The sequence below is a fragment of the Pararge aegeria genome, chromosome 8, assembly GCF_905163445.1.
Source record: "Pararge aegeria chromosome 8, ilParAegt1.1, whole genome shotgun sequence".
Taxonomy (NCBI): Eukaryota; Metazoa; Arthropoda; class Insecta; order Lepidoptera; family Nymphalidae; genus Pararge; species Pararge aegeria.
The window spans coordinates 18,729,289-18,747,725 of NC_053187.1; the positions used below are offsets into that span (position 1 = coordinate 18,729,289).

General features: G+C 37.0%; 1 protein-coding gene across 10 annotated transcripts in view; it reads left to right on the forward strand.

The window, feature by feature from the left end:
- Positions 1–18,437, forward strand: part of LOC120625613 (uncharacterized protein ZK1073.1) — a 76,100-nt gene that overhangs the window by 23,463 nt on the left and 34,200 nt on the right. The window contains exon 1 of one of the 10 annotated variants that reach the window (XM_039892694.1): positions 11,215–11,365. The exons of the other annotated variants lie outside the window; for them this stretch is intronic. Within the exon in view, the coding sequence (XP_039748628.1) occupies positions 11,336–11,365 (30 nt within the window). The 5' untranslated portion in view covers positions 11,215–11,335. Of the gene's footprint in view, positions 1–11,214; positions 11,366–18,437 lie in introns of those variants that run through there. 10 annotated transcript variants of the gene reach the window in all.

Consider the following 18,437-nt stretch of genomic DNA (forward strand, 5'->3'; position numbering starts at 1 on the left):
CACATTGTAATGGTTTGGGCATTATTTTATGGTAACTATCCACAATGACTAGATAAATTTGGTGTCAGCTGGGATAGTGAACAAGCTTTAAGATCTGCATTTGCAGTCCGTCCGGACATTTGTGGCAGTTTTGGCGGCGCGTATCGTAAATCCCGTAACTTTACGAGTATAGGCCATAATATATTACGGCGGACTGATTCTTTTACGCTGCGGCCGTAAAATAACGGTAAGTCAATAAACATACGCGTAATTTGATCATATTGGAGATGCCCCTTAAATCATTGTGTCGCGATGAAAATCGGTTATTTTGCCAAAGCGTCAACTTAACGGTGTAGAAAAAAAAACTATTTTCAAAAAAAAATATATTAGAATATAAAACTCCCGGGATAAAAATGTCCCTTGGCGCGTTCGACATTTTCTACATGGGGATAGTACAAAATGTTTATCCCTATCACAATTTTATCCACTCTAACGTATGGGCTTATCTGGACAATGGCTCAAGGATGGATATATTACGGCTAAAATATATAGTAAACCTAGTATCACACGGTTTTACTTAGTATTACCTAAACGTTGTGGGAGGAGACCCGCGCCGTTTAGTGGGCCGGTAACGGGTGTATATGATGAATAAACTGGAACCGTGTTCAACAGTTCCCGGTGAACAATTTTCTTACTCATAGCAGGTACAAAGAATTTCTTAACAACTTACCTACTTAACATTTATGGAATCAAATCCGGGACTTCACAAATTCAATTCAAAAATTCAAAATTCAAAATTCAAATTCAAAATATAGTTATACATAAGATGTATTAATTACATTATTGACTTTTGATCGATTTGCGTACACTAGTTTATGTATTAGTATGTACCTAGTTATTCGCATGTATGTGTTTTAAAATATAGTACCACCAGCAGTCTATTCTCCTCTTCTATTTTTTACCAATTCAAAGGTTGCTTGGCAGAGAGCGCTATTAAGCGATAAGCCTCTTGTATTTTACTTTTTCCTATAGGTTTTTATTATATTTTGCATACGTTAATGTTGTGGTATCAATCGCAGTTAGGTCGGCCCCCAACGAGGTGGACAGATGTCATCAGGCGAGTAGCTGGGAGCCGCTGGAGGCAAGCGGCCCAGGACCGTGTATTGTGGAACGCCCTTCAAAAGACCTATGTCCAACAGTGTACGTCAATTGATTGACGTGATGAATGTTGTGGTATACAAATAAAGAGTTTAATAAATACTTAACCTAATGAACAATAAATATAACGAAAATACAATACCACTTCTTTAAATAATTACAAGCTTTTGTATATTTGAGTTGTTAAAGTGGCGCCATGCGGGTAAACGCAGAATTAATAACATCAGTATTTTTTCTGATCCATCGCAGAGGAGCTTACCTAATTGGAGTGAGCTTATGCTGTCGTAAACTAGATGGCGTTGTATTATATTTTTGTAATATCATTAGCATTTTCAAGTAAAATTTTGTTTGATGTTTAACATTTGTTTTTAAATGTGCTCATTAGTAGTTATTGCTTCAAAGAATTTAATTTGTACAAGCTGCCTCAGTGTGCATCCGCGGCTTCACTGCTGAGTACGCGGTTTCACTCTGCGTGGAGGGTTTATGCTCTTAAACCATCTTGGTTTAAGAGCATAAACCCTCCACGCTGCTCCAATGCGGGTTTGTGGGCTTTAACGACTATTATCAGAAAGTCAGTGATAATAGCCGGGACCGAACTACCGTGCTCTCCGAGGCACGGGGGTTGACACCGCTAATTGCTTATTCCATGCTGGCACTGAAAATACTTTAACCGAAAATACACAATAAATATATAGACTACGACATTCCACATACCGCAAACCTCAAAGTAAGCGTAGCTTTTGTTTTATTTTATGAGCACTAAGATACCTAATGAATATTTTAACGAATAATATACTTAAAAACTTAGAATATACAGATAAACACCCAGACACTGAAAAAGATTCATGCTCATCACACAAACATTTTATTGTAGTGGAAATCGAACCTAAGGCCCTCTTTACACAGAAACCAGGGTCACTGCAAACTGCGTCAATCGTCAAATACCTAATAATTATTTACATGACCTTGTGATCCGTGGTTGAACATGGCAACACTAGACCAACGCAGCTGTTGTTCTAGGTAGATGTTATATTATATTAATTTATTTATTAAATTTCTGGTGGCGGCCATCTTGGTTTTGAAATTTGTCATAGTGCATAATAGATGGGTCTTTTAAGTTATACCTACAATGTGGGAGTTCTGCTAATCAAAATTGGTTCATCCGTTCGGGAAATATGATGCCAAAGACAGACAGACACACACACGCACACCCACACAGATACGTCAAACTTATAACACACTGTCGTTTTTGCGTCGGGGGTGAAAGTATTATAAAAGCTGTTAGTGATATAGAGTACTAGATTTTATTACCCAGCACTCCCTTTAAAGTACCTCAGTATTGGCGAATTTACTTTACCTTTACATTCAGGATACTTTTATTCAATCTACAACGTGTAAATGAAAACCAAAATAATACTTCAGAGGCTTTTGAGATACATTATTTACAGTTTCTAAGACTTAAACCGAAAGCTAATAGTTTTTAAGTAAACTAGTTTTAAGTAAACTAGTTTTTTTCGCATTCATTCGCCCAGATATAGCCCTAATATCACATGCAAAAGTAAAATCAAGTGATTTCTGCCACTTTATTAGGTAGGTGAGGTAGCATAGGTACTATGCACGTGTCGGTAATTTATCGACACATAGGGTTGTCATAAGTAAATACTCAGAATATTTTGAATTATTTTGAATGGAAAAATAAATTATTTGATTTAATATTTGTAAAGGGTGATTTCTTATGAAATATGATTATGCACCCTTCAACAGTATTCGATAATTTCGTTACACGTTGTATAATGTTATCAGAACCTGCCTTGCCAGCAGAGATGACGTCTTTTTCTTAAGATCATCATTTCTACTGATTGATTTCTACTATTGGAAATAGGTCTTATGTAGGCAGTTCCAAAATCCACGGTCCTGGGCCGCTTGTTTCCAGCTGCTCCGGTTCTTCCAATAAGTGTAATGAAAGTAGCCCGTTCGCTCAAACATCCCTGACACTGCACAAGACCGTGACATACTTAACAGTGTTCTGAACCCTTCGTTTTACTGTACCCTTAGGGTATCTATCACCCTCCATGTAGAGGCTGAGGTTTTAACTAGAGACTGAGGTTTTAAATAAATAAATAAATAAATAAATAAATAAATAAATATACTATGACAATACACACATCGCCACCTAGCTCCAAAGTAAGCGTAGCTTGTGTTATGGGTACTAAGATGACTAATGAATAGTTTTATAAATTATATATAGGTACATAAATACTTAGAAAATACATATAAACACCCAGACACTGAAAAACACTTATGCTCATCACACAAACATTTTCCAGTCGTGGGAATCGAACCTACGGCCTTGAACTCAGAAAGCAGGGTCGCTGCCCACTGCGCCAGTCGGCCGTCAACGTCGGCAGGTTTTGAAGCGGTGATAGCCCAGTGGAGCTTCGACTTTATTTTCGGAGCGCCGAGTTTGTATCCCAGAACGCACCTCTATTTTTTTTAAGTTATGTGTGTTTTAACCAATTGCTTTAACAGTGAAGGAAAACATAGTGAGGAAACCTGCATGCCTGAGAGTTTTCTATAATTTCCTCAAAGGCGTGTGGAGTCACCCATCCAAATTGGGCCAGCTCCTCCCGAACTCAAAACTCCCGAATGTAGGTCACCTCTTTTTGCTCACGAGCAAAGCTCTAAGATGAAGGGATGTATTTATCGAGATATTATCCGCCTCACCGACCAGAGTATTGGCGGCGAACAATCTAATTAATGCCGAACATCGTATCTCCACATATTGCCTCTTTCCTGTAGTTAGCTTCCTTATGTAGGTCGCCACTAATTATCCTACTTCCACAAGTTAGCCGATGTTCTGAGGTAAAGGAATTTGTATCGCGTCAGAGAACAGTAAAGAAATCCTTCGTACCCATCGTCTATACTTTTAAATCCTTTTTCAATGCAATTCTTTTTTTTTGCATAAATCATAGATTCTGTAGGTAAGTAATACATGTTCATCACAATTTATAATTTACAAAATAACTAGCCAATTTAATAAATAACCCAATCTTGAATAATTAAAAAAAAATGTCATTAATTTTACTCTATGGAATTATTAAATCATGGAAAGTCAATCAAAAAGAGCATATAAATTAAATTAGTACCTTAAAAAATATATTTGGTTATCTAAGAACTCTCTTGACTTATAACATTTATCAACCAATCAGTCACTCAATTTTGCCTTGAATTAAAAAAAAAGGTAAAACTGGCATTTTTTGTAAATCATGATCATATTATGATAGCCACTTTCAGAATTGAGCGCTGCTTATATCATTAAAAAAGATACCGAAGTAAAATGAAAACACCTTATCCAATACCAGATAATAATATATATTTTAGTTCAGTTTACAGACAAGCTAAATTAATATACAACTCTTTAACACTACCTCTCGGTTCCGAAGTTCCAATCAAAGTGTTTTAAAAAAATAAGGAAGCCGCTTCGAACATCGCGTTCTCCGCTCGGTCTCTCAAATCCCCTCCCCAGCACTGACCCGAATGAATACCGAACAGACCACGCGAACTCAGACGAAATCCTTTTGTTTTTAAAAGTCAATATACCAATATTTTTAATTAAACTACTTACTTAATTATTTTAAAATTACAATAACATCTTAATATATTTGAAACCAGACCAACTTAATAATATATTTAAAATCATGACAGAAGGTAATATTAGATCTATCTTAACCTAAGTTTGAAAAATGTATAAAAACACATTTAATTAATTAGGTTGCTTGGAACCAGGCCGCCCCGCTCTCATCTCTCACAAGAAAAACATAACTGTAAAATGATACTGAAAAAAAGCAATCTACCGAGTTTCTTGCCGGCTCTTCTTGGTAGAATCTGCGTTCTGAACCGGTTCTACAGTCACTACAAACAGATAAACTTGATGTTTTGAATGAATTTAAATTTTTGAGTTGTTGACTTCCATAGGAGGGTACTACTAATTAGTTGACTCCCACAATCTGGGTGAAGCTCTAAGATAAATACATGTCTATTAAGAGAAGTTATCCGTCTCACCGCACCATGTTATCTGCCTCAGCGCTTCGAGTATCGGAGGCTGCCGCACGTTATTAATTCAGAACTGAAAGACTCGTATACTCTTATTTTGTATTGAATGAATGAATGAATGAATGCACTTTTATTATTACTTATCTATGTAATTGAGTAATACGTAAGTTTATAATACCATGAATAAATCATAAATATCGATTATACTTAGTAATATATAAATTTATATTTTTTTATTTATTTATTAAACTCTTTATTTGTATACCACAACATTTAAAATGTAACAAAAACAGAAACATCGAAAGAAGTAGTAATACAAAAGGCGGCCTTATCGCTTAATAGCGATCTCTGCCAGGCAACCTTAGAATTAGGAAAAAAAAAAGAAGAGGAGAATAGACTGCTGGTGGTACAAATATTAAAATACATACATGCAAATAACTACATGCCAATACATAAACTAGTGTGCACAAATAGATAAAAAGTAAATAATATAATAAATAAATAAATATAAAAATAAACTAATATATATAATAACAACACTTACATAATTAAATACTTTAACATACAATAAATGAGTAAGTACATATATACATACTATTAAAAGTCGTTAACAATATAATGGGCCTTAACTGCTCTTTTAAATATCGCCAGTGATTTGGATCGTCGTATGCTCAATGGAAGCGCATTCCACAATTCCACAGCTCGTACGCTAAACGAACGCTTATAAAATTTTGTCTTATGATAAGGCATACACAGCGTCAGCGCACGGCACGATCTTACACCAGATTGCTCACCAAGAAAAGTGAACTTCTCTTTTAAATACGAGGGAGTATTTAGATGAAATAACACACAGTACAGAAGAGAAAGTACATGCATATCCCGGCGACGACGAATAGGAAGCCACTTGAGTTTTTGTCGAAATACGGAAACATGGTCATATTTGCGAAGGCCAAATATGAACCGAATAGCCAGATTTTGAAGACGCTCAAGTTTATTAAGCTGATCCTCGGTCAGATTAAGAAAGCTTGCATCCGCATAATCGAGAATAGATAGAAAAAGAGAATGTGCTAGCATAACTTTGGTCGGAATTGGAAGAAATGATTGCAGCCTTCGCAACGAGCTCATCGCCACAAACACTTTCTGACTCAGCTCTTTGACATGCACTGTCCATGACAATTCCCGGTCGAGGAATACACCAAGATCTTTCACAGAGTCACAAAAAGGAATAGCGATGCCATTATAAATAACAGAAGGAATGCTCAGCCAATCAACCCTCGCGATCATTCCTGAGCTACCAATAACGATAGCTTTTGATTTTGCAGGATTGACCTTTAGCCCATATTGCCTGCTCCACTCAGAAATTGCAGCCATATCATTATTTATAGCTGCAATAGCAGAACCAAGATTTTGAAGGGTAGATGAGCGATATATTTGGATATCATCTGCATACATGTGATAGAGAGAAGAGATGTTTTGAGTAATAGAGTTAATGAAAATAGAAAAAAGTAAAGGAGATAACACGCCACCCTGAGGTACCCCAGCCGCTACATCACACCAAGACGAAAAGGACTCGTCAATCTGAATTTATTTTTGTAGTTATTATGTTATTATTATTATTATTATGTAGTATGAATGAATGAATATTGAATTTAGTTGTTAATCTAAAAAAAATATTCAGTATCGCTAAGCCTTAAATGAGGGGTTTGCTACTGTCCGCTGAGGAGTTCTGTCCTCTATCTCTAACCAAAGTTTGGGCAAAATAAACACATATTATGACATCTATAGTACAAAAATAATTATTTAAATCGGTTATAATTTGTCGGAGTTATGGTGTAATATCGTCAAACACTCATCCTCTCTCCCAAAGGTGTATAATGTCGAGATAAAAAGTATCCTATATTACTTCTTACACTTCGAAGAATATGTGTACAAAGTTTCATGAGGATCTGTTCAGTTATTTTTTGCGTGAAAGCGTAACAAACAGCAGGTACTATTCATGTTTTCCTTGTGCTTTTCCTATTGTGTGTTGAAATAAAGTTTTTCTATTCTATTGCACGCCTCATAAGCGAAGCGTTGAGGTTGTGCTCTACTCTCGACATTTCAAAAAAAGCAGTTATCTCGAAACTGAAATTGATTTTTTGTTATTTATATTGCATTTACAGGTTAATTTAAGTACACTAATATCAAGTCAAATAATTTGTCAGGCACATAAAATACATTTCAATTTTTTGTTTAACATAGTAAATAATAACATTAAACATAATCTTTTCTGGACGTCCGTGTATGGACGGGTGTATGTGGCAACAAAATTGGTCGAAAAAATGATCGTATCGGAATTTTTTTTTTTTAATTATCTAAAGTAACACACGACATAATTTCTTAGTTAATATGAGCGTTCAATTCACTGTCGTTAAATTTCCATGTAATTATTGTAGCTAATATTAATTGTAACTTTCAATGTGCAATCATTATGATATTACCGTGTCTTGTTTACAAATGAATAATAATTAATATGAAAAAAAAAAATTGTAATGAGCATTGAAAGTTTCAGTTAAAAAAAAATCAATTTTGTTGTGAAAAAAATGAGATTATGAGGCGTGCACTTTTGGATTTTCCAATTTTTTTCTTTTATTTTACACCAAACACAGGAAATAAAAAAGAGCGTTAAGGTAGAAGGTATAATTTGGTTAAGTTATGTTTAAGTTCATTCAAAGATAATTGTTTCTAGAGGCCACCCTTGAGTTTTTTTTTTTATTGTAACAATTGTCGGACCGAGATAACCTGACCATCTTCATCATTACATCAACCGTTTGACATCCACTGCTTGACAGTTCAAAAGGCAGTTCAGGCAGTTTCAAAAGCCACGGTTCTGGACCGCTTCTTTCACCAGTTTTTTTTTATTTCTTTCCACTACGAGTTAACCCTTGGCTGCAGACTTACCTGGTGGTAAGTGATAATGCAGTCTAAGATGGTAGCGGGATAACCTGTTAGGGAGTACACATGGTATTTAATTAATTAAAACTAACATAACTCAGAAAAGCTCTAGGTGCGTGCCGGAGCTCGGCTATACCGAAAGAGAAGTCGAAGTTCTAACCACTAGGTTATCACCGTTAAATATTCAAAAAACTGTACCTTGACTCAATTTGATCTATACGTCCGCTGAGTGTGAATGCTCCTTTATAAGCGAAAGTATCAATCTGCTGAAGGAAACCTTGTATAATGTACATTTACCGTGCAATTGCATTACGTCGGTAAAATTGGGTTTGACAGTAAATTCGTTATTTTCTGCTACCTTTCTCATGAATTTTCTTCAATTACAATGTTTACCTATCTTATTTATGCGGTATGCTTTTAACTTAATACCTAATTTCAGTAGGACTATTGATTAAAAGTGATTTCTCATCGATTTAACTCTATTTCACTACTAACGCCTACTTCTATCCAATAACAACCAAATAGCTAACCATGTCTGGCTTGCCCGGAGATTCCAGCCTATGGCCTTGTAATCCTTAGTCGGGCATGTTTAGAAGGTTACGCGATCAACGAATATTTCATTAACAGCTCAATTCGAGCTATGACCTCATAGTCCTCAGCCGAACTATTAGGCCCACCTAAACCAACTAAACCAGTAAATTACAGGGAATTTTCTTATCAAGATCCATCATATATCATGTCACAGAAGATGCCCATCCACATTTTGACGACCTCCCTGGTGAACGGTGAGCGCTGTGAATTTAAGTAGGAGCTCCCGGGTTTATTATATTATTGTGCGATTTTATGTATGTAAACATATGTATGGTTTTTTTTTGGAATCTTTTTTTAAGGGCTTTTAAAGAATATGTATGTTATTGTAGTAAATTTATATTTGTGTGTATGTCCATATATATGTGTTATCCACATTATTTTTCTTTTCGATTGATATAACATTTATTAATTATAGTTTTTTTTTTTGTCAAAATAAGTAAGTTTATTTACATCAAACATCGTCCTTCCTTCACGTCCTAACAAAGCAACGAACTTCTTAAACGCGGGTAACACCGCGGGGCGCAGCTAGTTATACATATGGTAATGTAGTTCACTTAATTGCAAAGGGTAGGTAGGTTAGTTGCAGTTAGGTTATGGGAACAAGATGAAGTTTTTAATGAAAACCACTCGGCGCTGTCGGCTGGCAACCGTCGGTCTTAATTCAGTTTGCGCGTAGTACATTGTATCGACACTTAGTAATGAGTTTCACTTCCTAATTAAAAAGAAAATTCAATAAAAACTACCCGTTCCCATATGAAAAAATATATTCTACGATATATTTATTAAAATCAAGAATTTATTAGCTTTATAAAATAGTAGAATATACAACAAGTGGTAACATTGAATCTTGCATTCGGCGTCTTTACAACGAGCGTGCGCGAAAAATTAACAATGTTTTTAAGTATGGAACAATAGCGCTGTAGTCTATGCACTTACAAAAGTACACGGGTACTTATGGAAGTGGCCAGTAATAGACCGTAGTCTACCTGGCGATAATAATATAGGGTTTGGTAGTATTGTGTACAGAAGTGTTAACAAGATTCTTTAAAAAGGCAGTGAAGAGAGCTAAGGTATTTTATTCAGATGAAGCTATTCCAGGATAACCATCGCCGAAACAAAACGTAGCAGGCATCCTCATCAACGTCATCATCAGAAACTTTTTTAGAGGTTAGACTCACCACGCTGCTCCAATGTGGGTTTGTGGGTTTTAACGACTAATATCACAATTAAGTGATAATAACCGCGATCGAAGTGTAACATGCTTTTCCATTCCTTGCTGGTGCTGAAAATTGATTACATAAAATACACAGTAGCTAACAATTCTTAGCCTGAACTTTTAGTCGAATCCAGGACCACGCGATTCACAGTTGAACATGCTAACCACTAAGCCAACGAGGCAGCTACGTTAGTATAACGCCTTAAACCTACCTTAAGTAAAAGTGTGATTGGGATCATCATCATGAACCCAATTTCGGCCTGACATGGCACAGGTCTCTTCTCAGAATGAGAAGGGTTTATTGGGATTATATGGGATTGGTAGATTTATTTTCGCTTAAATCCAAAACGCACATACATTCGAAAAGTAAGAGATGCGTGCGGGGGTTGAAACACGGTCCCCCTGAAAGAAAAACCGAAGCCTTACCCACAAGGCTATCATCGTTACTTTGTAGTAGGCAGTGTCGTGCACTTCATACATACACAAACGCACTGTCCTTAATTATTGTATAACTTATAGAGGGGATTTTTTATTACACGCTTTTTATTAGCTTCACGCTTTGTATGTTTGTTTGTAACCGACTTCTTTGGGCGCGATTTTGACCCACTTTAAACGGTCAGATTTCTTTCAAACTTTGTAGACATATCGAGGACCGATGACAATACACTAATCTGAAAAGATTATTCCAATTTTCACTATAAAAAATAAGATTTTTTACTAATTGCTGCAGCGCCATCTAGACCCGAATGTAAAAAACCTATGGCGTTCGCGTAACTAACAAATTCCACAGAAAACATTAAGCTACTAGATGGTAGAGGGCGTTAACTGTTACTTTTTAATGGCCTGTTTTGAATAATAATTAGAACTTGCATTTCGAGAGACGGGCACACTGAATAAAAAAAAAATATTTTATCTATATTTTATCTCTTTAATGGTGGATGGGTTACCGATTAATTTTGCTCTAATAACAATAATAGATCAAGAAAAACTAAAACGCTATTATGAATAAACTAAAAGAAAGAAATTAGTTTAGTTTTTTATACCAAGCGTGTTTTTTTAGTTTGTTTGAACTATTTAATTATTTTATGCTATCTTCCTTCTGGTCCCCATAACCTGGTCAAAAACCCTGTGTACGCCTCTGGTAGTAGGCAAGATTATTGTTTTCAAGTTCTTACAAATATTTGGAGCCTGTAAATCAAAAAGTTCGCACCCGTAAAACCTAGTAACTTTCGCTCTTGATGATACAAAACATAGCACGTATACACACCATCTTCGCTTCCCATTGCACTCCAGGCTCGCACGCCGATCGCTCGCGCCGTGAATTTCATTTCGTGACATCGTAGTATCCCATATTCCTCGTAATATTGTGAAACGCATTGGTATTGCGTGCTGTAAAGTGACAATATGACTGAAAACGACGATAAGGGACTTCAGGTGAGTGTTTTTTTAAAATCGAAATAGGGATGCTAACCGTTATATTACTTTTTAGCTCGTAAGACTAAAGGAAGGAGTTGTTAGATACGTGTATATGTACACAGTTTATGCAAAAAAATAATTATGAATTATTTAATTTAATATATAATAACATCGTCGTCAACATATAAACCCATTACCAGTCAATGAGAAGGGTTTACTAAACCACGCTGACCCAGTGTGGAATGGTGGACTCCACACACATTTGAGAATATTATGGAGAATTCTCAGGCATGCAGGTTTTGCGATGTTGGCCTACGTCGAAGCAAGTGATATTTTAAATCTTAAACTACACATTACTTAGAAAAGTTAGAGGTGCGTGCTGGGATTGAAACTCAGCCCCCTGAAAGTGTAACCGAAGTTCTATCCACTAGTTACGTGCGTTTTTAATTTATACAATTAAATATAACTTGCTTTCACGGTGAAGGACAACATTTTGAGGAAACCAGCATGTCTGAGAGTTCTCGATAATGTTCTCAAAGGTGTGTGAAGTTTACCAACCCGCAATTGGCCAGCGCGAAACCCATAGAGATAAAATAAATAAAGAAGAATGGACCGGCTTTTATTAATTTTTGTTTTCTTTTTATAAATCGTTGTTGATTGGCTTGGGTAGGTACCATGTCACTATTTTCCGATATCGATTCCAATTTTGATCCTATTTTGTGCAACACCTTGGTATATCTTACCTCAAATCTGATTCTTTGAAATATTTCTAATATATTATATACCTAAAGACTATACGAGACTATATTAGGCACTTTTGAAACGTCAAGTCTATAATGCTATCTGAAAACAGTGTCTGTTGACAATGTTAAATGGATTTTTATTAACCTGTTTAAATATGTTTAGCTTAATTTATGATCTTAGTTATTACGCTGTTATTGACAAAAATATACATAAACTAGCTGCGCGCCACGGTTTACCCGCGGCGAATAGATCGAATCGTTGCTATATTAGGACACGAAGGAAAAATTATATTTTTTGTGCAAATATGAATGTTACTTTAAACCCTTAAGAGTTTGATGTTTTCCTAGGCCAAAAGTAGCCTATGTTACCCGCCTTGTCAACTAACTCTTTCAAAGAAGTCCAAACTCGAAGTCCACTGCTGGACATATGTCTTTTGCAGGGAGTTCCAAAATCCACTGTTACAGGTTAGTCCGCTACCATCTTAGCCTGCATCATCATGGTTATATAGTTAGATATTATAAGTCAGTTCAAATACAAGTCTCCGCCCACAGTCACTTTCGTGTGGATTTTTTGGCTTCCTGCGAAACTACTTAAGCACGCAATAATCTATGTACGTGTCGAGTATCATACCAATCCGTTTATCCGTTTTAGTTCTGAAGTAATTGAGTTACCAATAATAAACATCCATTTGAATAATATAAGTCTGATAAAAATGAAAAATGTACGTCTTAATGTAAATTTTAAACCCTGATTAACTAATACTCGACGCTCCATTAAAACGAATGTTTAGTTTTATTTTTGTAACGGGGTTAGACTAGTTCGGTTATATTTAACTGGTCGGTAGAACAGTTTTGACGTTGTCGGCGGCAAAACAAAACCAGAGTTATGGCTAGTGCACGGACTGGGACGGAAGAGCAGAGTGTTTGATCAAATTCAAATTCCAATTCAAATTCTAAATTTCTTTATTCACAGGCACTTATGAAGCGTTCATACGTATATGTTTACATAATTGTAAGGGGATGGTGATAACTTCGTTCGCCAACTTAAACCTAAAGCTACAAGGGTTCCAAACGCGCCCTGGTCTAAGAAGAGTCCACAACAAACTTAGCCGGGTAATTTTTTTTTTTGTTATCACCATCAGTTAATTTATATTAAGCTATGAAGCTAGAGCAATTCTCACCCAACTTTTTTATCGTTTAAATAATCCTTAATATTATAATAGGATTTTTCCGTAAGATCTTTCATCAAACTCATCAATATCCTTTCAAAATTCATTTATTTCATATATTGTAGGCCTAATTTATAAGCACTTTTGAAACGTTTCGCAGTCCACTGCTGGAGTAAAGGCCTCTCCCAACGATAATGTTTATACGCACGCAGACGTTTATGTACGCCTGGTAGGCGGGTTGGTCATCACAGAAGATGGTTATAGTAACAGAAGACTTTTTTTTTAATCATCTGATAGGAGACCCGTAGCCTACAAACAGCAAATAAGTTATTTCTGTTCATTCTTCAACCGTTGCACTCTCGGGTCTGGTTTCTGGCTTTATAACCGTTACTTTATTAAGAATCTGTACAGCAGTCATACTTCAATAAAATTGACCTAGGTGCTTTTCAGATTTATAGTAGCACACACACATATACTTACACGTATAGCCCACCCACCTGTATTGCCGCAGCGTGGTGGGTCTACGCTCTAATACAGTATTTCCTACGGAGACGAGGCTTGTGGCCAGCAGTGGGATGTGCAGGCGATGACATACTGTGTGTATGTCATCGCCTGCACATCCCACTGCTGGCACTCGCACACATGCACATAAAAAATATTTACGGTCACTATCGTGGTTCTATCGTGGTTAAAAAAGGAATGCAATTTGTGGTTATGGCAGACCCACTTAAAGAAATGCGATTCATAACTTATACACGATTCTTTCTGTCCCATCTGTAAAAGCCATTTGTAAAGAGAGAGACAATTTAATAAAGTGCGCCTTCAAATCGTGATGCCTTTCGGGGTAAATTGCTACTGACATCCATTTCAGGGGAAAGTGGAAACTACGGAAAAAGTTCAGTGCGAATGTCCTTTGTATTTTATTCCCATACCATCCCAAACTACGAGATTGCATGAGCCTAATAAAATCTTACCCTTTTTTATTGAACTTCTTCTTTGTATCTACTTTTTCTTCAAGAATATATTTCTTGGCTTTAATAAACTAGCTTATATCTGATTTTGCAAAGAAGGAACATAACACTGGCTAGAATGTGACATACACGCGTACATATAAAATGTCAACCCCGATTCTACAACATAACGGTAAATTTTACAAAAAATATGAAAGTTTTATTTAATTGATAATTTATTATTATTTTTCAATGTAATAATAGACCGACAAAGCAGAGGGCTCACCTGATGGTATGTGGATGTAGCCTATAAACAGGGGAACACTTCATGGATCATGCTACAGGGCACGGGTCACCTCACACAATGAGAATGGGTTAATAGGCCATAGTCCACCACGCTGGCCCAGTGCGGATTAGTGTTAAAAAAAAACTAGTTAGCATCAAATAACCTACAACCAATATCAATTTTTGGAAGTGAGGTTTGTATGTGTCATACAAACCTCACTTCCAAAAATTAAAAATATTGACTAGTGCATGCCTAGAAAGTCGTCATAATGGAAAAAAGTTATAAAGTAAAGAAGTGGCCATGCGATCCGCTTAGCAACCGGCGCCATACTGTGTCCCGGACAGATGGTGAGAAATTGGCTACGGGCCATGTGGGTGCAGGAAACCAGGCACCCCACGGAAATCATACTACTGGAATATCCGTAAAGATGCAGCAGATCCAGAAGATAGGAACATGGAATGTCCGCGGATTACTACAACCAGGGAAACTTAAAGTTCTTGAAGATGAGATTTCTCGATGTGGTATAAATATATGTGGCATAAGTGAAACACACTGGAAGGGCAATGGTCATTTTCTCACTGAAACAAATGTTGTTTACTACTCTAGCAACGACGAAAACAGCAGAAACGGAGTAGCTTTTATCATACCAAAAAGTATAAAGACATCTGTGCTGGGATATGAACCTGTTAGCGACAGATTGGTGAGTATCAAACTGAAGGCAAAACCAGTAAACTTTAACATCATACAGGTTTATGCACCAACTAGCGCCGCATGTAATGAGGATATTGAGAGCTTCTATTCAGACTTGGAGTCCAGCATCTTAAAGGTTCCAAAACGGGAATTGCTCGTGATTATCGGGGACTTTAATGCAAAGATAGGTTCCGATTCACACCTTCTTAGCTCTTGTGTGGGAAAATATGGACTGGGGCAGCGTAATGAAAGGGGTGAGCGCCTCATGCAATTTGCAGCTGATAATAACCTGATGATTTCCAACAGTTTCTTTCAAAACCATCCACGAAGACTCTACACCTGGATATCACCCGACGGCAACTACCGAAATCAGATTGACTACATTATGATTAGGTCACGGTGGAAGACATCTATTAGGAACACTCACACACTACCAGGAGCTGACTGTGGATCGGATCATCAACTCCTGATTTCCAAAATCCAGCTTAAGCTAAGAGCGTCCAGAAAACCCGACCTACGAAGAAGGCTCGAAGTAAAAGACAGTTCAAGCTTTAAAGCAGTATTAAAACAAAGCATGGATCAGTGGGCGTCCATGAAGGATACTGAGTGTCCTGATAGAATGTGGGACCGGGTTAAAAATGTTATTACTAGCGCTGTTCAACTTACAACACCACCTATAATAGCACGTAAACGGCAACACTGGATGAGTGATAATACTCTGGCCCTTGTGGAAGAGAGACGAGATTTGAAGGCTAGAGGAGCTAATGTGAGGACATTGAACCAGAAGTCAGCGCAGATACAGATAGCATCCAGGCGAGATCATAATGCCTGGCTTCAAAACTTATGTGCTGAAGTTGAAGCCCATGCAGATAGACATGAGTGTAGAGACCTCCATCAGAAAATTCGATTTATAACTAAATCTCTCACTTCAAAAACTTGGGTCATTGAGAACTCTCACGGTCAAACAGTGACGGAGATAGAAGCAATCTCGGAAACCTGGAGAAAATATTGTCAGTCACTGTTTGAGGACCCACAATCACGGTGTTTTGCTTCAACTGAGCCCGGTCGTGAAGAAATAGAGCCAGACATTCTTAAAGATGAAGTCAGAGCTGCAATAAAACACCTAAAGAATGGAAAATCTTTAGGCAGGGATGCAATCCCAATAGAGATAATCAAAGCATCCGGAGAATATGGCGTACAGATGTTCCACGTTCTTTGTAATAAGGTGTGGCAAACTGGATAAGGCCTCAAGACTGGGCTCATACTGTCTTTGTTCCACTTCATAAAAAGGGTTCAACAAAGTTGTGCAGTAATTATCGTCTAATTGCTCTTATACCACATGCAAGCAAAATTTTACTGCACATCCTCAACGAACGCCTAAAGTCCTACTTGTCCAAGGAAGTAGCTCCGGAACAAGCAGGATTTGTAAAAGGAAAAGGCACGAGGGAGCAAATCTTAATAGTTCGCCAAATAATTGAGAAGTCTCGCGAATTTAACAAAGCAACTTACATCTGCTTTGTAGATTTCTCAAAGGCATTTGATTCTGTCAAATGGCCTGTGCTCTGGAAGACTCTACTGGAAATGGGAACGCCGAAACACCTCGTACATCTACTTAGGCGTCTCTACGAAGATGGTACTGCATCTGTAAAGACAGATGACCAATTTTCGAACCACTTTCAACCTAAGGCTGGGGTTCGTCAAGGATGCATAATCTCGCCACTTCTGTTTAATATATACACAGAGCTTATTACGAGACGCACTCTAGAAAACTGGACAGATGGAGTTGTAATTGGTGGCCTAAAAATTTCCAACTTGCGCTACGCGGATGACACCACTCTATTCGCATCTAGTGCCCGCTACATAGAAAATCTCTTGCAAAAGATGGAAAGCATCAGTCTAGAATTTGGCCTGAAGATCAACCGCGCTAAAACCAAAATGATGATTGTCGACCGTATCAACAACAACACGCCGGAAGTAACACAAATTGCGAACTGTGATGTAGTTCAATCGTACATCTATTTAGGTGCGCAGATCTCCAATAATGGTGGCTGCATTGACGAGATCAAGAGACGAATGGCAATGTCTAGATCGGCTATGGACAAGTTGCAAAGGATATGGAGGAATCGTAATATAACGAAAGCCACAAAGATCCGGCTAGTTAAAGCACTGATATTCCCCATATTTTTCTACGCTTCGGAGACGTGGACCCTGAGGGAGACTGAGAAGAAAAGAATAGATGCTCTTGAGATGTGGTGCTGGAGGAGAATGTTGGGAGTGACCTGGAACATGTTCCGTACTAATGAATCAATTCTTGACGAACTCAGCATCAAACAGCGCCTTTCTTCTGCAGTTCAAGTGCGAATTCTTAGTTTCTTCGGTCACGTGTCCAGGCGTAATGACGTGTCCATTGAGCGACTTGTGGTTCAAGGTAAAGTAGAAGGTACCAGAGCACGCGGAAGATCACCGATGAGATGGACGGACCAAGTGAAGGCTACAATCGAGGCTCCTCTACATGAATGCGCAAGAAAGGCAACCGTTAGAGAAGAGTGGCGAAGTATTGTCAAGCGAGCCACAACACCGAGATGACGACCACGACCAGTCTGTCAAGACTGAAACGACTAAGAAGAAGAAGTGCATGCCTGTACATTTATAAATTTGTTGTATTCATCAAATTAAATGGAAATCTGTTTAGGTTCTCTGAGAGTGCAAGGAGGCGAAATAAAATTTGTTTTTCAAAACATTCATCTGCGCAGTTTGGCAAAAGTATTTTTAATATGGCACATAAGATTTACAATAAATTACCGGAGGAGCTGACTGATAAAAATCTTAGTACATAAAAGCTGAAACGTAAGTTGAAACAATATCTTACTGAAAAATGTTATTATTCCGTAGATGAGTACTTTGCTGGTACTTAAGGCCTAAATTAAATTCATTGTCATTATATAGCATCGGACATAAAATTGACATTGTAATTAATTAATTTATATTATAATTGACGTAATCTAATTATGAATGTTTTTAATTATTTTTAAGTTAAGATTTGCATGCCTCTAAATGGGCATTGTTCCGTATATTTTTATTAAACATCTATAATTTCACATGTTTTTTGCAAATAAATGATTATGATTATGACACAGGTATTTTGATGCTTTCTAGGAGTTCTTCACAACATGTATCATTTACAATGTAAGAAACGAAATAAACGATTTTTTTAGTGTTAGGACATAAGGTATGCCTGCAATGCAACCACTG